The sequence below is a fragment of the Anneissia japonica genome, unplaced genomic scaffold (assembly GCF_011630105.1).
Source record: "Anneissia japonica isolate Jap-2015-1 unplaced genomic scaffold, ASM1163010v1 scaffold142_len1259957_cov175, whole genome shotgun sequence".
NCBI classification, from domain to species: domain Eukaryota; kingdom Metazoa; phylum Echinodermata; class Crinoidea; order Comatulida; family Comatulidae; genus Anneissia; species Anneissia japonica.
Window position 1 is genome coordinate 903,987 of NW_022684560.1, and position 23,048 is coordinate 927,034.

Genomic DNA, 23,048 nt, shown 5'->3' on the forward strand with positions numbered 1-23,048 from the left:
TTTTTATATTTATTACGATTATGACATACTTAATGGGTTGATGGATGGAATAAGGAATGGATCAATGAATGAATGTATGTTTGTTACATTTATGATGTTATACACACATTTTCAATAATTTATACTTTTTTTATACAGGCAGCTGGATATATTCCTATTCAAGATAGAGTTGATCAAGAAAATTTTCAACCGCCACAAAGTTTTGGACAGGCATTTTGGGATACATTCAGTAAGGACAAATGTAACATTTAATAAATAAAATATAAGGCCCTTAGAAATAAGACTCTAAAGTATAAAGGTCTTTCAATTAAAAGCCTCTAAAATGTAACACTGCTATAATATAAATAAGGTTATGTGAACACAAAAATGGCCCAGTTTTTGGGGTGATTACCTCACAAGTTAAGGGGTGGAAAACACATTGTTATATATTTTAATTATCATTCTCATGTTTTTTCATCAAACACCCTTTTTGTGTTGTACAACATTTCAAAAATGGTTTTCCTTCAGAGCCTGACTTTAAGCCAAACTGTCGCCATAAAGAGTACTATGATCTACATCCTATGTTACTTAAATACTATCCCTTTCCTCTTTTACCTTCCTGAACATTTACCTCGCCATTCATAAACAGAACTATATTTACTCAATCTTCCCCTACATAATACGAAACATAAGCAAAAGTAGACAGTGCAGATTGAATACAGCATGCTACAGGTATGCAGAAACTAAAAACATGATAATAAAGACAACAAAGGTTGTGTCTGTTTCAGTTATGTATTGTAATTATTTCTCTTTGTAATAATATTTAGTGTTTTATTCTTGAAATTGTCCTCCTCAGCCTTTTGCTTCTATGTGTCTTTATATTTTTCTGCCATAGACTGAACAGAAAAAATTTGGTCTGATATATGGATTATATGCTTAATTTGTTTTCTTTCTTGCAGTGCAAAAAAACAGGGGACAGTGTAGAGCATCTTCTGTCCAGAATTGAGATGTGCCCAAAGGCATTCCATGATATGGAAACTAAGGTTTGAAAGTTTATATTCCAGTTGATAACAAAACCATCACTATTACTGCATTAAAATGTGGAAAACTCTCAATTGTTGTATCATATAAGAAAAGATTAACAGAGCTACAGAAGCAATAACATAGTACTTTCAGTGATATTGTTTGCAGACTTATTTTGTCAGTTCTTTTTAAGTCAATCACCTTGTTATCTCGTAACCATTATGGGTTTTTAGGCCATGTCTATGACGACCTAGGCTTATGATTCGTGTTAACCAGCGTCGTAGTAGTGAGGTTTGTTAAGTACACGGTGTGTGTTTATAGCTTGGCTTAACAACGATATGGTTTGCAGAGTGGTGGGAGGCCACTCAGCCTTGAAGACTTCCATCCAGTCTAAAGCTAATTTCCTGGCTCACAACCCACTTTTATCAACCATCCTTAAAATCCACTCTTATTATTGTGAGTTTACCAATGTTGTCTACCCCCACCTCACCCTTAGTTTTTTTTTTTATAGCTATAACCTTGTACTTTGTTACCCTTTTTAAAAAATTGTACATAAAAAGATTGTTACAACATTTTTCCCAATGGTATCCCATAATCCTTCTCTTTGAATTTATCATGCTGTTTGTACACTAGAGAAATAGTTGACAATGGTGAGTAGCCCTTATCTAATTATAATACTCACATATTATATCTTATCTATGGAATGTTATTTTATCTTATGGAATGTTATTTTATCTTATCTTATGTTTTATACACTTGTACTATATAGTCAAAAGTTTCTTTGTAATATTTTTACCATATTTGCATAGTACTATTAATAGTAGTTTTAATAATACAGCTTTGCTAAAGATACCTGCCTTTTAATTCTGTGAGTCTGGTTCAACTTGGAATTCTTTTCTCATGACTAGAAACAGCGTTAATTTTTTAGCTTTATATGTTTATGGACACAGTGGTGGATTCAAGGGTGCCTGCCCGGGTCCCCCTAAATTTTTCAAAAAATATGAAAGAAATGGAAAATTATAATAAGATTTAGGTCTAAGAGTGCCATTTCCGGCCATCTGGAAGGGTCATAATCATACATTTTCTTACCTCAGCCCTAGATTCCCTATCTTTGAAACACCCTCTCTATTTCAAATTCCTGGATCCGCTACTGGGACATGTGGTCCTTTGGGGGAGGGGGGATAAAATAGTTTTTTGCTGAACAGGTACCCCAGTTTAATTATGGATATATATATTTTTAATAATATATTACATAACATTTTGATTTCTTTTAGGCTCATAAGACATTTCAGTCCCTCGTCAAAAACCACGAAACGGGAAATACCAGTGAGGTTGGTCATCTTTACATGCCTTCACCAGACGATGCTGGTCATGGCACTAGCCATCAAGACATCACCAATTTATCAGACAGGTCAACTCTTCCAGAAATCAAACCGAGTCTCCCTCCCTTGCGTATGCCTAATGCTGAGTTTGAGGTGAATATCAAGTTGAGAATATGTTAACATAATCTGTGCCCTATAGTCCATTTCATGAACATTGACTATTGCCATTTTCCTGTAGTTGGCACACCCCTAATAAGCAACTATTATCAGGTTTTGAGTATACTAGGAAATAGAAGACAAAGGAGCCATTATTTCCTGAAAAATATTTTGAAGGAAATAGTGGTTCCTATTAAGGCTTCTAATACCTATGGTGTGCAAAATTGCTTGACTATAATTGCTTTGAATGTTGAATGTATGGAAACCGAGCTTCAGCTGTGCATATTAGAATAATTTCTTAGTAGTACCATGGGGGTATTGTTGAGAAGGAGATCACTCGGCAACAGATCCCTTTGACGCTACAAACCAATGTGTCCCCCCCCCCCGCCTTAGGATTACGCGCGGGCATATTACCCTATAATTCACATTTTTTCGTTAGCAACAACTTGGCAACGACATGCGTTTATACGTTTCCAGCAGAGCAGTTGTGCAATAAAGGGTTTGATTTTAACCAATTAAATATCTTTATAATGAACGATGTTCGCCTGATTGGATTTTTTTGGACTTTCAGTATGTTGTTATGTGTATATTTCAGGAACAGATTCCGTAAAATATTTCTGTTAAAATTACTTCTGTGTTCATTGTAATTTTGTCTAAAGATTGATTGGTTGGACTATAAAGCTAAGAAAGCTAAAACTGAAAATTACTCTGATTTTGGATTGAATATTCGAACAGTTAACCCTCGTTAACCCTAAAATGACTTAGTTTATTATAATCCTCTATCATTCCTTAATTAATATCTGTTAAAATTAGAATTATTGAGTTTTATCCAATTTATGGAAATTCAAGTTGAAATATACTATACTTTTAAAGCTGATGTAAATGTTTCATTAAATTTGAAACTCTTTTTTAAAGAAAATATTATTATGTTTGGTATTTCTTAAAGATCAATGTATTAGCTTCATTGTGAAAAGGATTGCGCAGCCATAGTGATTGACTGTGAGTAGTGCGCATTGAGAAAAGAACGTGCTCTCCATTTCACCATGTTCAATTTTTTTTGGTAAACTACCTGTAAGCCTGCTAAGCATTTGATGGCGGGGAACACATCAGACGCAAACGTTCTTCACGCGCTGCTGCAGCTTTGTTCTTGGTTCATTTGCATAGCGCTGCTTGCGCATAGCTTTTTCGAGTGATCTCCTTCGCAATAATACCTCCACTGACACTCTTCGCACAGTTCTTCGTGATACGAAGAAGATGAATAAGTGAATTTTATTAGGGGTTCATAGGTAGACCTAACCTCCTGATAGACATTTGTTTAAAAGATTAAAGTGTATTTTAAAAATTGATATGAATTATTTCAGCATTGCCTTATTTTTTAAGTCAATCACCTTGTTTTCTCATAACCATTATAGCTTTCTAGGTCATGCCTAGGACAGCCTAGGCTTCATTCATGTTCGCTAGCGCCGTAGAGCGAGATTTGTTAGGTACACTGTGTGCGTTCAAAGCTTGGCTTAGCAATGAAATATTCCGACGCCATTCACTGTAGTAAAATCACCCCAGCTTTAAGCTCTATTTGCGTATATATATTGATATAGTGATCAGTTGAGAATAGGAAAATTCAGTGCAAATAATGTGTTGACGTCACCACTGACTTATAAATGATTAATAGGAACTTGACTTCTACGACATCACGTTTCCATGCTAACCACCATGTGCAAGTCCTATTTCTGTGCTTACCAAGAAAGATAAGTCTTAAACAACTGACATCACTGCTGATTTATTTCATTAATACTTATCAGGATGAATAAATATATGCCAGTTTCCTTTTCGGATCTTACATTTATAAGTATAATCGAATCGTCTGAACCAGGTGGTGCTTTTAACGAATAGGCGCATGTAATCAGCTTTATTTTATCTTTCCCTTATGCAAAATTGTGTCAATAGCAGATAGCTTTCTACCAATGAATGTGTCAGATGATTCCATTAATTTTCAGGTAAGTTCTAAAAAGAAAACTGGCAATGGATTATCCAGGTATATCACTATAGATTACATCTCTTATTATTTGTTTGATTCCCATGTTGAACTTATACTAAAATTGAATAACATATTTTCTATATTTAAGAAAAATAAGAATTAAAAAATGTTATAATTTATTTTTAAATTTATTTATTTTTGTATTATGTATAATTTCATTACACTGTTTTAATTTATTTACCCTATCAGTTTTTTAGGAAAAATATTTTTAAAATCTTAACATTTTTACAGGTCAAAGCAGAAGGACTAAAAATGGAAGCACTGATGAATCCTAGAGTTAAGCTTACTATTGATGTACAACAAGGTGTCTTTATAGTAACAAGGCTAAAAGAACCTAAGGAGTCAACTTCTTATCAGCAAAACAAAAGTAAGGGTTTAGTTTGTTTTCCTATAAATAAATAAGTGATTTGGGTATATAATTTGGATATAATGAATATATAAAATAGCATTTGAAGATCTGTTAGCGTTGCGCTTTTTATTGTATTTCAATACTTTTTATATATTTGTATAGATTTATATATTATTTCACATTTTCCCTTACCTGTTAGTGGCGATTCTTCGCTGTTGGTGGAAATATTAATATGAAAAAAAAGTATTTATTTGAAATGAAATAAATTAAATTAAAATTAGCAGTCATTTTTCTCTATAGCATACTGCCTCTTTGTACCGTGTGGCACTGCTTTGTTCCCCCAAGAAGAAGAATGTTTTTGTATGAGCTAGTGCATGTATAGAGTGCTTCAAGACTTTTTCCTTATAGAACTTGAAACTGGCCTACATTGCATGAAACCACACAGCCAGAGCAACTGTTTAGGTGGAGTTGCTCAGTAAGAAAGGGGTGTAATATAATTCTCTGCTGTGATGACTAGTTATTAGTCCTTTTACCTCCTAGGAAATTAATATTTTTTTAACATTTTTAGTCGTGCAGCTGATCAAATCAAGAGAAAACCCTACACGCTTAGCTATGCGATTTAATAACAACAAAAAACGAGAATACAGTTTTGAAACAGCAAAGGTGAGTCATTGATTCAGGGTTTAACTTAAGATGGCCAAAAAAATATATATATATATTTAGCAAGTTAGGAAGAAAGTTTTTTGCTAATTAGAAATTTGATAGCCAAATCAGAAGAATATAAGGATTGATAGCTTAAATTTCATTAGCTTTTTGGCTAATTTTGAATGAAAATATTTAGCAAAATTCAACTTTTATTAGGATTCGACAATTTGGATATAATGACAGCTTAAACACTAATGTTTATCAGGCCAGAAAAAACATTTGTGGTGTTCCCCAAGCACATGACATTTGAAATGTTGTCTGGTTTGGAAGGTTTTTTTTTTCATTTAAGGGCCCATAATACCTGTCTAAGTGGTAGTATCCAGAGCCTATTTCATAGCTGCTTGATTCTTTACCTGATGTAAATTAGGTGGATGTGCTTAAATACATGTGTAGTAGTACAATACAAAAACTGGTCTTAAATGCATTATACTGACTTTTATACAGTAAAAAAAAAAGAAAGAAAAAGCTAAATGCAATGTAAGAAAACTGGTTTGAAGCATTTTCTCGCCCAGTTGGTAGCACCAAGTCAGATTGGAGAAGGACTTCATTTTAAGCCGGGCATTCACGTTTGATGGTTGTACATACAGTTAGTGCTCGACTTTGAAGAACACATTGCATCTTTCGGAACAGTTGGTTACCCCGATGCTTAGATTCATTTCATCCCCTGATGCTATCATCAGATTTAAATACACAAACCCCAAAGTAGATTATATTTAATGTTATAGATGCAATGATGTGAGAACATTGAAGAATATGTATGTTCAACTTTTTTTGATAGGAGAGGGAGAAATTTTGTTTGCTGATACAAACGATGAAAAACATGCATTCACATAGCGAGGAAGTGGACCAAATTTCGTTGTTTATTGGAACGTACAATATGGGTAAGCAAATTTTAATGTTTGCGCTCATCATCATCATCCCCATTGTCAACATCATCATCATCATCATCATCATTATCATCATCATGTCATCATCATCGTCATCATATGTCATCATCGTTATAATCATCATATTCATCATCATCATCGTCATATGTCATCATCATCATTATAATCATCATATACATCATCATCATCATCATCATCACCATCCTCTACTATGCAGAGCCTCTTTTGAGTAAAATTGCACATGGGTAGGTCACAGTGGACCTTTCCGAGGTGTCAATCAAACTTAACAATGACCAATGAGCAAAAGGCCAGGAATGCATGCGTGTACCACAAACGGAATTTTTTTTCACAGTCATGCATCCCCTACGCACCCCCTAGATTTGCATTATTACTTTGATTGGATTGTGATTTAGAATAACAAAAATTTTGTTATTAATGTCCTAATGATTTTTTGTTGGTTAGGTGATGCTGTACCTACAGCCAAGTTAGACACCTGGCTAACATCACAAGGCATTGGCAAGACGCGTCCTGTTGAGATGTCCATGATGCCCCACGATCTCTATGTGATTGGGACACAAGAAAGCACACTGAGTGAGAAGGACTGGGTGAAAAGACTCAAGGCAACAATCTCAAGAAATACTTCTATGAAGGATGAATACATCGTGGTATGCTATGTCATTTTAAGTCAGTAATTAATTGAATAAGCGTCTCCCGTATATGCGCTCTTCACGAATTAAAGGTTTGGCGCAGCGAGAACGGTTTGGTTTCCCAAACTCAAGGTCGGTGTTTCAATCTCTCGCTGTGCATTTCACTTGTGCCCTCGGGCAAGGCAATTTATCTGCATTGATTCTCTCCACCCAGAAGTATAAGTGGGTATCTGGTAGGGTTAAATGCCAAAATGCGTTGATGTAGCTGCTGCAGTGTTATGGAATACTCCCCCCAGGGAGCTTAAGTTTGTGTTCTGTAGGCGTTTAATCCAATGTCAGGGATAATAATAATTTGAAGTGCATAGAGGTTTTTACAATAATGCTATATAAGTCTACCATTATTATTATTATTATTATTATTATTGTTATTATTATTATTGTTATTATTATTATTATTATTATTATTATTATTATTATCATTATTATTATTATAGTTTAAATTGAGGATATCCTTTTGGTTTCAGCTGACTCTGATTTCATTATGGGGGATTCGAATGGCAGTCCTGGTTAAACCTGAACACGCTAATTGTATAACACACGTCAGAGAATCATCGGTCAAAACAGGCATTGCCAACACGCTTGGTACGTTATCACTGATACCGCCAAAATTTATAAATTTGGACGATATTAACTTTTAAGGAAAATAGTATGTTTCAGACATTTTGTTTATTTTTTATATGAAATATATAAGTACTATGTCATTCATGATAGTATAACATAATGAAAATCTTTTTCCTTTTTCATCATCTTTAATCAAGCAATCTATTTATCTGGTGTTGTTTTTATTTTGTGTCTAAATTTTACATGGATTCATTGTTGTATTTTTTAATAAGACAATATTAAAAGTTTATTTGATAATTTTTTACATTATGTTGGTGTATATATAAAGGTAACAAAGGAGCAGTTGGAGTATCATTCTATTTCAATGGAACATCGTTTTGTTTCATCAACTGCCACTTGACATCTGGCACAGAAAAGTGTTTACGGTAACTGCTGTAATTCCATTCAATATTTTTTCTTTTCTTTTAAAAAACCTTATTTTATATAGAGCCATCATCTCTTTATAAAAAATTAATGGAATAATTAATGACCAAATTACTGTATGATGTCTTTTTAAAAAGAAGCCTGGTACAGGGAGCATGAAGTGTAAAAATTATGATTCTGGTTTAAGAGTAACAAGAATAAACATGGTAATGGTATTTTTGAAAGCTTATGAATGAACTTTGCCTCATTATTACCCATTACCTTTCCAAAGCCTGTAAAAAAAAAAGTAGTCATCTCATTGGTCTACATCACTGGTGGGCAAAGTGCAGCCTGCAATTTTGCTGCTGCCTGTGAAAATAAATTAAAATCTCCAATTGTGCGGCATGCCTATCATCTTTGTCTAGAAAACCCCTTGTTTTGTATGGCCCGACACCGATCATTTGTAAAAAGTAATATTAAAACTACGATAAAGCAGTATAAAAGCAGTCCATGAAGGTATTTGGAAGCACACTGGAAACATCAGAGTTTGGATGCAGCCCTTAAGGTAAAATCAAAAATTCACTTTGGTCCTTTAATCCACTTTTATGCCCATAGCAGGTCAACCTAGTCTATTTTGGATGGAGTAGCTTGATGGTTAGAATGCTTGCCTTCCAATCCCAGAGACCTGGGTTCAAATCCTGTAACAGCACTGAAATTTTTCCAAAGTCATCTCCACTACTTGAGCATTGTAATGAGACTTGGATTATGAAGCATCTTATTATTATTTCAATTTTATTTATTTAAAAGAGGGCCCCTGAATATCAGTAAAGCTAGAAGGGTGGCCCTCTATGATATAGTATTTATGCAAAATTTGACCATGTTTTCTTGATAACCGTTTGAAAACAAATTTGTTTTATTGTGTACTTAGCGAGTGCACTTGTTGTTGACAGTGGACCATAGGCTTAGCCAGCGAGCCGTCCGGCCATCTTTTGGACGGCCAACAATTGATTATGACGGCCACATTTACCTTGACGGCTTAAATGGCTTGGCCAAATCTGCTTGGCCTAGCCTAATTGTGCCTGGTCTACCTTTAGCAAATTCTTTATATTCTTCAAATCTATCGAATGTTAACACTAAACTAAAGCTAAATCATATTTCAGTTTGATAAAACAACATTAATGGATTGAATATAAGTTGTTTTTTCATACCAATATTCGGTGGGGATTCCCAAAAATGTAAGACTTAACCATTGCCTACCCGGTGAAAAGTTCACTTACAACACGCGTCGTGTTAAAAACATTTATACCCTGCTTGAAAATGGACGGTTCTGAGTTGCCCACAACGCATGCACGTGGCTCTACAAATACAGTACTTGAGATTCGGTTCCACGACATAATATTGTTGGTGTTCGTAACTCTCTGGCTTAATTACTGTACTTCATGAAATACCAAAAGAAGATTTGTTGTTAACCTCACAAATTAAAATTTATTTATCAACAAAATTCAGTAGGTCTAGGCCTACCTCTCGATTCGGAGGACCTAGTAGAATTTACACTAGAATAAGGCAAAAGATGAGGATGTAATATCTGCACAGCCTAGAAATACCGTAGCCGTGCGCAATCTACGCATATAACTGAAATACCTTTCAATTCAACACTATTCCTTTAAAGACAAAATTCCAAAATTTAAACACCTTGAAATGCCCTCTAAAGATCATAATTTCTATTTTTTCTTATGTTTGGTATGGCCCGCTCATTGACTCAGGGCCATGCCCACTGACTTCCATTTTGGACGGCCTATTTCATTTTTCTGGCTAAGCCCCAACAGTGAACTAAATGAAATTAAAATTGTTAATTTTTTGTTATGTTTCAGGCGGAACCATAACTACCATGACATTTTGCGTGGTCTGGCGGTTGGGGACAAAGGACTGAGCATGTTTGACCTCAACACTAGGTTCCATCATGTGTTCTGGTTTGGCGATCTCAATTACAGACTTGACCGTGATGTCCAGGAGATCTTAGTTCAAATTAAGTCGAAGAATTATCAAACTCTTCTGAGCTATGACCAACTAAAGGAGGAACGAGAGAAGTTGAATGTCTTCATTGATTTTGGTTCGTTATTTTTTTTATAGAGTGCTTTTTATAGTGTGCCATATTTATTTGAATAAACGCCTGTAGGCTTTTAGTGTTGAGAAGGGTTTTTGGGGTGGCATTTATTTGAGGGAGGTGTTGGTTTAACGCCCCTCAATTTTGTAAAAACTTATTGATCCAAACCAAGTTAGAAAAAAAGTAATTCTACTGCAGTACTGTAGTACATTACATGAATGTGTTGAGAATGATGTGGCTTCCATTAGACTTGTTTACAGTCATTTAAGGGGGAAGGGCATTTATTCCAAATGAGACACTAGAGTGGGCGTTTATTTGAGCAGGGCATTTATTTCGAATAAGTATGGTTATTTATTTTATATTCATTTCGTGTATCTTCAGAGGCGGATTTAAGGGGGGGGGGGCGGCCCGACCCCCCCTTTTGGAAGGTAAAAAAAAGGGGAAAAAAAGAAAAAGAAAAAAATGATAGCCCACAACGCCTCAAATGATCACAAAAATTTCGCGGGGGCATGCCCCCGGACCCCCTAGGACGTTGTTGTCTCGATCGGCCCAAATTTCGGCCCCCCTTTTGGACATCTCTGGATCCGCCCCTGATCTTCAAAATGGTAGAATATGCCAGTTTTCTGTTGCCACTACTGACTGTATTTGTTGCTGGCACTGTACAGAAGTACTTTTCCTGCTATCGTACCACCACCCCTCTCAATACTGTTCTCGCTGCCACCATTTATCAAAACTCCTTCTGTTTTAAATACTACTCCTGTTGCTGCTGCTAATATACTGTTCCCAATACTGATTCTGTTAAGCTGTCTAAATTGGAATAGATTTATTTCCATCTTGTATCCATTTATTTTATATAGAGGAAGAAGAAATTACATTCCCACCAACCTACCGTTATGAGATTGGAAACAGAAAAACATATGCATATAAGAAAATCAAGAAAACAGGGGTAAATTTTGATATTTGCTAATTTATGTATAATCATTGTTAATAGTCTGGAATCCAAGCCCAAGAATGAGTGATCTGAAAAGCAATGTTAATAATAGAAGTGATGTTTTGCCCTACCTGGCATGTTATCGTACTGAATACTTAGTATTATAATACTTGCGAAAACAATGTTGCAATGTAAATCATGTGGGAATCAGAACTTGCAACCTCCAAATAACTAGCATGGTGTCATAGTCACTAGACCACCGGCCTTGCACTTAGTGACTAGGTTGAATCCGATCTTCAAGTAGCAGCATGACTGTAATGCTATTTTGACAAACACATAAAAAAAAAATTGCATTACCCGCTGCTACTTGGAGACGCAGACTCGGTGGTCTATTGGCTATGACACCAGTCTAGTTATCTGGGTTCGATTCCGACTGGAATCACTTGCAAGTTTTGTTCATAAGTATTTGTGAATGTACTGAGTATTAAGTATGATAACACTAATAGGAAACTGGAAATTGGAAATGTGTACGTCCGATTGGTTAATGATAGAAAGGCGCACAACTTGCTAACCTAACCATTGGTGTATCCAGGTCCTGGTAACGGTTAGCTCTAACCAATCGGACGTTATCACACGGGTGCTAACGGTTAGTGCGAACAGTTAGCCCCCGCTCCGGATACTTGCCTCTAGTGTGAACCTAACCATAATCAGCTAGCTTCCTGGAGAAGATTCCCATTGCATTAGGTAATAATAAGCTCATTGGTGTTAGAACCTATAATGAACCAAATTATACTCCTGAGTAGAGAGAGTTAATTTAATATTATGGTTGGATGGTGACTTTCAATGAGATAAATTAAACACAGCTCTTTTTGTACCAATACACTGCAAAGCTTTTATTCAGCATCAACCATTCTACTGTACATAAATAGAATCGACTACTAACTCCAGGTTTCTCGGATGTTAGAGTTAAAACCCTTAAGAGTGGAGTCAGTTCCAAGCTGAATCTTCTAAGCCTTAATCTCTTTTCTAAGCAATTCCTTTAAGTAAGACAGATGATTTGGTGTCGATAGTTTGGTTCAAAATTGTCAATTAACCGTGTGGGAAAATGGCAAGTCCAATTGTCCAGGGATGAATGCTTGTCACTTTAGAATGACCAGTAATATATCAATAGTTATAGTAAACCCATTAATGTGTCAAGCTAATCTGAGACATGTAACAGGTGAAGGGTATCAATGATATACAAATTCCAATAGTTATATAAGTTGATACTATTGAACATTAATACTGCATTACATTAACCATAAGTAAAATGCCTGCCCAAGGAACCAAGTGAAATGTCCATACGAGGTGCTTAAGCCCACAGCCTTAAAGTTGCTTTGTAAAACGCAATAGGATTAGTACTCCACTGGCAAATATAATTTCCAATAGAATGCTAGTGCTGCAATTCTATCTTCTATGATTTTTGGATGATAGGTTCGCATCAACCAGCCGTCTTGGTGTGATCGAGTTCTGTGGAAGTCCTACCCAGATACACACATTAACAACACATCCTATGGTAAGTCATTTTTAAAATAATATTTTGATTCAGTGAAACCCTTGTACACATTATTTTATAATTTACAAATTGATTAAATGTGTCAAGCTTTCAATAATGACTGTGTTGTCTGGTCTGCTAACCTGACGATTTTTTTAACAAGAAGAAACTCCAAAGAATCATCAAACTTGCTCGCAAAATTATTAAGACCTCTGTAGCTTAAGTGAATTATGCAGCAGATATGTATTATGTAAATTAAATAAGACTAACAAGGACTTGTCTCACCCAATGAACAACACATACTTGCACAATAAATCAGGCAGGCTATGTACTATTAAGTGCAATTCTAATAGATCAAGAAACTCTTTCATTAACAACTCTATAATACTATATTATAAAGCCTTCTAGAGAGAATTTAATATATTTATTTTTCAAATGTTCTGTACATATGCCATAACTTATGTAATGTTATTTGCTTGTTTCTTATCATAGTTATGTAACCTGCACCTTGTTGACAATATAAAAACATACTTATAATAAGATAGTTCTTTTTCTATATTGTAATTGCAGGTTGTACAACAGACATTGTGTCTAGTGACCATTCACCAGTGTTTGCATCTTTCTCTGTTGGTATTGAGTCCATGACAATCCCATCAAAAGGTTAGTAGCTGTACAGTATATGAAACCATTATTTATTGTAGCCTTTTACATACATTTGTCTTTCTCCACTAATGGTTATAATGGGAACCTGGTAGAATGTTGTGGCATTGAACGTATTTCATCTCTGCGCCCTACTAGCATCATCGACTAGTTGTACACCTCAGGAGATTACGTTGGACTTCCCGAAACTCAACGCCCCTTCAAATAAAATGAAACAGTCCAACCCAAGGCGCCACATTCGAACTATCTTCCTAACAATAGTCCTCATTCCTTAGAGGTCCAAGCGATCATGGAAAGGGTAGAAAAATAGGGAAGGTTATCGGAATCTGGTTATCCAGGTAAGTATTTCATCAGACTACCAACATTACAATTGATTTGTGTAATATAAATCAAAAATATTCATTACTATTATTATTATTATTATTATTATTATTATTATTATTTAATAAGCAAAAGAATGATATTTTATGTTGTCAAACTGATTGACAGATCACGGCAATGATGAAGAAGTCGTCCAGATAATCTTCACTCAGATGGATGCAGACATCCAAACAAGTAGCAATGGAAAATTCTATGTTGAAATTTTCTCAAGTTGTCTTGCTGGTTAGTGTCCTTAATATTTTTTAGTATTTATTCTGTCTTTAAAGTGATAGCACTTTAGTGACACATTATTATTATTTCAAGTGGATCACATGAACAAAGAAAAATATAATAGTAATGCAAACCAGAAATAAAAATTGAATGAACGGAAATTAAAAGAAAAAATAAAAACGAAAAATAAAAAGTTAATTTGTATCAAGGCAAGACTTTGCAGTGGAAATGCATAAAAATGTTACAGGGTTTTTAAAAACAAGTTTTTAAATGTCAGTTTGATATCATTAATGATTATTCTAATTTGGTTTGGAAGCTTGTTCCATGTCTTAGTTTCACGGTCTAAAAATGTCCTCTTGCCTTGTACAAGCTTACATTTCTGCACCATCAAGGTGTTATTAGATTTACTCCTAGTGCACTGAGAGTGGTTATTTTGACTAAAAGTAAATTTGTTGCATAGTTAAGATGGGGTGATTGCTTTCAGGCACTTAAATGTAAGCAATAGTAGGTGTTCTTTCTGTCTATCATTCAACTTACTCCTCATAATTCCAGGTGCCCCAAGTCTCCCAGAAATCGGTATGGTCTCCCGCACTCCTGCAAACAAGCAAAAATCTCCCAGAAATTCACTTATCTCTCGCCAAATTCAGTAAAAACAAATCTTTTTATGTTATGTAGGCATAAACTTTGGTTGCTGATTATTTTTTGCAGTCTGACAGTGCCCTTTCCGGGCTTCTATAGGTGCCTATTCTAAAAACTGTCATCACCTCAGCCCCAATCATGGTGGGGCTGAGGTGGGCGTGGCCCATTGTTTGGTACTTTTTCCTCATAGAATATATAGCGCCCCCAATGTCATTAAACGAATCTCCCTGAAGTTGGTTCTTCCAACTTGGGATCCCTGTAAGTCATTCATTATATCATCAATGGGAGTTCTAATGTCAACTGATAGAATTATTCTACCTAATCCTCTTTTTCTGTAATGGTGTTTATAATTCTTCAAGTAACCGGTATCTGTAAATAAGTAGTCTCTTTCCATCTTGTATTAAATGAGTAGTCTGATTACATTAAAAATAAACATTAAAAAGTTGAAGAATGCTTGAATAATTTTTTTTTTCCCGCCCTCCTTGAAGTTTGAATGCATTTAATTTACAGCTCTGAATATTACTTTAAAATATTTTATTCTAAATCTACAATGGTTTTTAAATTATTAACTTTGAAAATTAATATCTTAACAATTTTATTTTTAAAAAATAGTTAATAATTAAAAGTCATTCATATGTCTATTTAGTTATTTACCATCAGTATAAATTTTGGGTTTTTTTTCAGAACGTAGTGTTAAAGGTCGAAAAAGCGATATATGTTATAACAAAAATTTTAACCTGGTGTCGACGGCATGGTCTGCCGACGACTTTCCAAAGGTAAATACAATCCCGATCACTATGGCTATAGTATAATGTTTATAGGTAAATCAATACAGTACATAGGTATTGATCAATCCCCATTGATAACAGTATATACTGTAGGCCGCATAGCAGACTTCTCAAGTTCGAAAAATGCATTTCAGTAACCAAGTCTTCAAATATCTGTAGTAAATACAAAATTTCCGTAATGTGTCTTGAGTAAAACCATGGACCTATATAATAGGTCCATGGTAAAACTATGGGTTGCTTAAATTATAGGTACGGGATAATAACAGCTGTAGAATATCAAACAAACAGGACAGGATGAGATTTACAGCCAACTTTTTCTTAGTTTACATAATAATTTATCATTAATCTGACAAGTATGTGTTGTCTAGGGACCAAACTAAAAATCCTGATGGGAAAGTCATTAGTTCTGGACTATTTATTTATGGGTCTAGGCCTATGAAAAATGTCTGTAGTATTTTTGTTTATTTATGTACGTCCATAATTAAGCAAACTTTCCATATTATCTACAGAAGTTCTGTAGTACGTGAGAAGCCTGACATAATCCTAATGACCTTGTTATGTGTTTTTTTTTTGCCAGTTATTTAAAGACAATCTCTATTGCTCATATTTTTTTATTGTTATTTTTTATTTGTATAAGGATCAGTCTCTAGAGAAAAACCGGAGGCAGATTAAAGTGTTTCAACACTTTTTTAGGAAATAAGCCTGAGAGTGTCATTTCCGGCCATATAAATGTGCCAATTTTGTACCACAGCCAAACCGTTGTGGGGCTGACAGAGTCTAAACAGTCTACCTCCCTGGCCCCCTCTATTTAAAACTTCTAGATGTTCTACTGATACCTTACTTGGCCCCCTTACACTAGGATTCCTCAAATATCACATACTCTTATCATTATTGTACTTTTATTTTTCATTCAATTTCACCGCATTTTTTTATAGAGTGCATTGAAAATTTAGAGGAATGACTAGGTCAGATATTTTTATACCTTGTTTCCCAAAATTACTGCCAACTGATAAAATTGAATTTAAACAAAAAAAAAAAAAAAAAATCCCAAAATTTTACTAAAATTATTCTATATTCTTTTAACATTTTAGGAAAGTATAATACATACTCCAAGTATTGAAATACACGCCATCGTGTTGGGATTCAATATTTCGACATTAATTATGTCATCATCAGGTGATGATGACATAATTAATGTCGAAATATTGAATCCCAACACGATGGCGTGTATTTCAATACTTGGAGTATGTATTATACTTTCTTATCTGAGATTAATCAGTGGACCTTTCGGTTTTTAACATTTTATGTTTGCTATATAACAAAGTATTAAAAAGTCTAGCCTAGCTCATGATCTTATGTAGGATTACAGTGATGTTAATACTTGCTACCTTTTATGTTACAGTTAAAGCCAATCGTCTCCAACTTTCACTACTTAGAGGAGCAGCATATGTTGATAACTATAAAGAACTCAGACAGCGATGAGTCTTATGGTAAATTTCAACATCTATTCTAAACTCAGAATTGTCATTAACACGTTGAATGCCAGACCCTTTTTTAGGTTCTGTCCTATGTGCCACAACAAGTATGCATGTACAAACATACTTTTAAAAATGTTAATCAAGTCACATATCATCAAAATGGTGTGTCTAGTAATTTGGCGGGAAAATATTAGGAGACGTGTAAACTCTTCGCTGGCAATGGGACAGTACTTTTTATAGGTTCAGCCAAGTGCAAGTTTTTTAATTGTTCCCCTGTTTGCATGGGTTGATATATGTTCAGAGGGTGCTCCTGCACGTGAAATATTTCTTATTTCCGACAACACAACACATTATCATCTTGTATCTTCCCTGAACCACCAGTTGTTAAGTCTGTGACTCTGTAATGAAGTAATAAACACTAGAATGTTACCCTGATTTTTTATGAGTTGGGCCTATATTTGTCCCTGCGCTCTAGGCATCACCCTGTGGAATGAGTATACTCATCACTGGCAGCGAACGTGGTAACTTCTTTCATTTTTATCTTTACCAATATCATGGAGCCATAATATACAATTCTGATATCGATTTACCTTCGCAGTAATTTTCCTGTTGTCGTGCTTTTCTATAGAGCCCGTAGTTGGTTCAACATTTTTTTTTTTTTGCTTGTGTGCAAAAACCTTAAACAAACTTTACTATCTCACGAAAGGAATATTTTTTTGCTAGGCCCAAACAAGCTGAGCCTAGCCCTGGTGTGGTATAATTGGCAAACATGAAGGAAGCCTAGACTAATGATAAGCCTAGAAAGGCTAAATGGGTTAACAATTGGCTTATGAAGGAATTATTTAAAGCTTTTAGGGTGCTGTTAGTGTATGGTACTCTGACTGGCTGACAATTTTACAATGTTTTATGGTGAATTGAAATAATATTAAGAATTTTTCTCCAATATTGATTAACACGTATAAAATTTGTTTAAAGGGGAGTTTGTGGTTGCGCTGAAAAACAAGTTAAGTACAGAACCAGTGGGATTTAAGGCAAATTTAACACATAATGGATTACGGACTGGAAGTGTCAGGTATGAAATTTTAAGTATCTTATCATGAGACATAACAATGATTTATTAAAACTTTTGTTCTATTTCAATGAAATTTTATATAAATAAGGATTGTAACTTTAGTGGTGTGTTCAAGAGAGGCCTAGCCCAGCCTAAATTTTCTAAAATTATAAAAAAAAAAAAAAAATGGAGAAAAATTAAAAATGATATTCAAATTTAAATCTGGGAGTGCCATTTCTGGCCATCTATCTAGGTGCCATAATCTTAAATTATCTTGCCACAACCCTGATCATGGTGGGTTGTCTAGTCATTCCCTGGCCCCCCCCCCCATTTCAAATTCCTGGATCCGCCACTAAACTTTCACTTGGAAAATGAACAAAATATGAAACAGAAACAAAGTTAAAGTTATTATCACCAATGGATTTTTTTTAATTATCTGAAATCTTTAATGGTATGTTGCTATACATTATATTTGAATGTGAAGGCCATAAATTTAATATATTTACTTAAAATCATAGAAACATTTATCATCACATGTCATAAATAAATGTTGCTTTAATTGCTACAGTGGGAAGATGCATGTAAAAGCTAGGGATGAAAGTGCATATGGTGCATGTGTGAAACCAAGAACTTATGGTAAGATTCTCACAACTATGTTTTTTTAATTGGTGCATCTTCTCCTGAGTATGGCAATATCATTGGTAATATTTTGCTATTTTGGGTTGCCATACTCAACTATGATGCAACCCCTCATGGTAGCAAGGGGGTGGGGGGGTCTCAATTTTCTCACACCTCTCTCCCCCAACCTCCCCCCCCCCAAGGCCATAACCAGCCTACACCCCTGATGCAACATCACATTGTGTTCTTTTGGTGGAATATGAAAGAAACATAAATGGACGGACAGAATAACAAATACAGACAAACAGACAAATAGGTAGTAGATAGATCCCTCTCTATTACCAACCACCACTCGCAGCTGAATTGTACTGCTATGTAATTTCTTTTTATTCCATTGATATTTAGACTTGGTGAAATTTGATGACCGGTCAGACACAACTAGTTCCGTGGACTCTCATGACATTCTATCAGATAACAATCCATTTACAAGCAATAAAAATAAAAGGCCAGGTAAGTTGACTTTTAAATTTCAAATGCACTCCCGAAAATACTATAGTAACTTTCATGATAAGAGGATATTTGTTCCTGTTTTTTTTTTTTGTATTGCAGTAGCAGTACGCCTACAGGCTCTTGGGAGGCGAAGCCTCTGACCACCAGATCCCTGCAGGGACCTCTCCTGCTGAATATACAGTACTTTTCTAACAGAGCCTTGACATTACAAGACTAGTGAATTAAAATGATGTAAATCCTGGTCTTTAACTCGCGAAGGTCCTATGTGGATTAATTTAGTCTTGAATGAGATAAAATCAGTGATTGCTCCAGACAAGGGGTCCAACAAGTCTCACTAGGGGTCTGCATCCCACGAATTTCACGTCGGCAATCGGCAATTGCCGACCATAATCATATTGCCGAGCCAGAATCGCTACAGGATGGCAATTTTTTGCCGACCTAGGCCTAGATTTCTTTGCTTCAGAAACTGCTTGGAAAGTCAAAAACTTTGACTGAAACAGGCTATAGCAGACACTAAATTTCATGTACGTCGTCAAACCAAGGAAATTGGTGGTTCATAAAACAGATTTGTTTGTACAGTAACTATTTATAATAGGCATGCAATACGTACGATTCGTGTACAATCGTCGTCTTTCTTGCCTAGTCGTTTCGTAAGCTAGGCCTAGGTAGGAATGATGCTAGCCAGAGTAGGGCCAAAAACATCGCCCAATTGAAGCCACGTGGGCCGCGTAGATCGTAACTCTTATCTAAATCTATTATTTGTCTTCATTTTAAAGTATTATTATCATATTTAAAATGTTGTTTATTATCTAAAAACACCAAAATTCAACATAATTGTAGGCCTAATCCTACCGTCCGATTAAACGCTATCATGATCGCATCGTGACTTCACCACTGACAAACATGTGTGGAAAATCCCTGATAAATCATTCTGGGCATGCGCATGGACATGCATGGGCAATTTTGAAGCAGCCTGTGATGAATTTAAGGTTGGCAAATTTTTGCCGACCTATTTTTTTCCTAATTTCGTGGGCTGCGTCTGAACCAAAGAGTTTGCTTAGAGCTTCAGTCAGAGTCCCAGAATAAAATCCTTAGTAGCGTTCATGAAGAGAGAATTTATGGTTTACGATGGCCCAAAAATTGTGATTTTAGACCACAATATTATGGATTGGCAAATTAACATTTTTAATCTAATGACATTGTTGAGGCATCAGATAACAGGACGTGTATGCTTGTGCAATAAGGAAATTGCCAAAAGATCCCCCACTGGTGTCACGGCTGCGAAAATGATGTAAATATCTCTGCTAATACAATGTTTAATTTCTTTAATATTCAAAATATGCAAATCTGCATTTTGGTTAAAAATGTTTTTGGACTAAATTGTTTATAAGAGAGTTGTCTTTTGTTTTATAAATTGAATACATGTTTATCATATATTATTGTTATTAATTGTGCTTGTATAGTGCATACTGCTAGAGCATCTATGCACTTTCCAGAAAATTAGAGAAAAATGAAAAGCAGAACAATAAATAGGAAATTCAAAGTAAAAAAATATATATCAACTGATACATTTCTTTTTTTTTCTATTGCCTGTGGAATACTGTATATTTACCATGGAAACACCACCCTTGGACAACTCTTCTTGCCTATATTTACACCCTCAAACATTTTGCAACTCAATATTCAATCCCATTAATTAAGGGTCTTAAAGATGGGATCCCCAGTAAACCTTAATGAACATACAGCTCACTACAAAATATATATCCTCTGACCTCTGACCTGTGCTCTATGTAACCAATTTTGGTGTATGCTCAGTAACTAACAATCAGAAGCAGAAACATTTAATACTTAATGTTTTTGAATTTTTATTTTTGTAATTATATTATATAATCAGTTTCCTGTATTATTCTTTTTGGCATCAACTTTATTTTGAAAATTATAATTCATTACTTTAATTTTATTGTTAATTTGATTTGTTCATTGTTTCAAGGTTTGGTTAGAATCATTGATTGGAATAACAGACCTCAGCTCCCTGAACCAACATCAGAAACTCCTACCCTGCAACTGCCTCATAGACGGATTGATTTATCACATCAGCTTTCAAACTCATCAACAGCTACAACTCCAGATAGCGATTCTAGTTTGTTTCCACTGCATCGTTGTGGACACTACCCACCAGTACATCAAAATGAAACACTTATGCAAGAAAAGCTGGCTGGCTCCGATGGGACAGGAGAGGACAACCTAGCTTTTGATTCCGGGAACTTGGAAGAAGATTTATTGAATCCACCAATCCTGCCTCCACGAAATAATTTCGGCCAGGTAGACAACTTAACGTTTCTCAATGGAAGCTTATCTTCAAACTGTTCAACAAGAAGTGAGATAAAACCCCCGGTAAACAATCCACCTGCCCTCCCGCCACGTCCGTCTACTCTCGATAAATCTGAAAAATTCAACCAAAAGCCAAGAAATCCAGTGGGAAAATCTAAATCAGATGTGTCATCAGAGGCACCACCGGTGCCTGCTAGAAGAAAACAACAGGAAACAGGTAACGAGGATGAGAGTGCCCCAAGACCGAATCAAAGAATCCAACGGGAATCAAAGGTTAGACAAATACGCGAATTCTATGAAAGCAACAAGCTCAAGAGATACCAATCTGTGTCAAGCTCCTCGGCACTAGTACCCCCCACAAGCATTTCACTACAATATAATTGGAAAGATCCACGATACAAGCCTAAAAGCAAGAATTCGAAGCTTCCAATTTGTGAAGACCAACCACCTCCCTTACCTTTAAAAGGAATGACCCATTTAACAGATGATTTAGAGGTATTCTTTGTTAAAGTTATTTTATTTATTTTATTATGTAAAATTTCAGATGGTTTTTATATGCCTTCTTATTTCTGCTTGTCTTTTGAGATTAACCTTTTTGCATACTAGATTTTGTTTTTAAACTCTGTAATGTAATGTTATATGTTATTATATAATATTTATATAATATATCTCCATATGGTTATGTCTACTCTGAGCTTGATTGCTTAGATAACACACTCATCGCTTAAGCCTCTTACTTTCCAGTTTTTTTTTCCTTTAGTTTGTTGTTGCTGAGCACCGTCACACACATGCTTTTACATCTCTTGAGCTTGTTACTAAAAATAGCCTAATGTATCAAAGGTATAGAGGTGACATACAATATTTGAATGTTTGTATTATAAAGAGTTAAACGCATTGGAACTGCTTGTATAATTACACACCTTGGTAAAGTATAACTGTTAGATTTCCGATGGCCATTTTCTTGTATACAGATAAGCATATTTATGTAGTCGAGTAGCACTTGAGTATTTACATATAATAAATCTATGCTTGTATGACTTCTATGCATGTTTACAGTCAGGTGCCTTATTTAAGGTAGAAGCTCGTGTATCGCAAAAATCTTGGTATGTATAGCATAGCATGAGGCACGATATATAGGTATGTAATGCACATATAGAATAGTGACGTTCAAATTTGTCATATACATTTTAGTATGTGTGGTTTAAACACATACAGTCATACATCTTTTTGTATTATACTATATAGTTTAATATTACCTATCTTTCGTATATGTAGTTTAATCACATATAGTACAGGTATTTTTTAGAGGCTCAAACTTTTTTTTAAATCACCATCCAAATCATCATTTAAAATCTAAATTATGTTGTCAATCAATGGAAGTTATAAGTGAGCACGATCGACGATTAGTTTGGATAGTCTGAGGTCTACTGCTCCGCTCAATGATCTAATGACGAAAGGGGTGCCCCACATTCTTTAAAAACTCTAATCAAAAATCTTCAGTGGCGTATATAGGAGTACAGTACTGACATGGGGATATGTTAATGGCTGGGGGTGCGAATTTTAAGTGGGGGAGGTTGATCAAGTGAGAGGTGGCTAGTTGACAAAATAAGGTGATATGAGGTAATTTTTAAATACATGAGCGTAAATTTAAGGAAGCGTATTTGGCGGGACATATATGGCACACGCA

The 23,048-nt window shown here is 35.0% G+C and overlaps 1 protein-coding gene across 8 annotated transcripts in view; it reads left to right on the forward strand.

Moving 5' to 3' along the window:
- Positions 1-23,048, forward strand: part of LOC117106731 (phosphatidylinositol 3,4,5-trisphosphate 5-phosphatase 2A-like) — a 37,477-nt gene that overhangs the window by 9,673 nt on the left and 4,756 nt on the right. For 4 of the 8 annotated variants that reach the window (XM_033248162.1, XM_033248156.1, XM_033248167.1 and 1 more), the window contains exons 6-25: positions 139-229; positions 939-1,022; positions 2,277-2,477; positions 4,747-4,882; positions 5,433-5,527; positions 6,348-6,450; positions 6,919-7,121; positions 7,628-7,745; positions 8,053-8,149; positions 9,998-10,236; positions 11,088-11,176; positions 12,635-12,716; positions 13,266-13,355; positions 13,845-13,958; positions 15,270-15,361; positions 16,776-16,863; positions 17,827-17,923; positions 18,471-18,538; positions 18,926-19,030; positions 21,021-21,856. In XM_033248162.1, the coding sequence (XP_033104053.1) occupies positions 139-229; positions 939-1,022; positions 2,277-2,477; positions 4,747-4,882; positions 5,433-5,527; positions 6,348-6,450; positions 6,919-7,121; positions 7,628-7,745; positions 8,053-8,149; positions 9,998-10,236; positions 11,088-11,176; positions 12,635-12,716; positions 13,266-13,355; positions 13,845-13,958; positions 15,270-15,361; positions 16,776-16,863; positions 17,827-17,923; positions 18,471-18,538; positions 18,926-19,030; positions 21,021-21,856 (3,028 nt within the window). The other 4 variants (XM_033248192.1, XM_033248199.1, XM_033248176.1 and 1 more) reach the window with 4 other exon arrangements.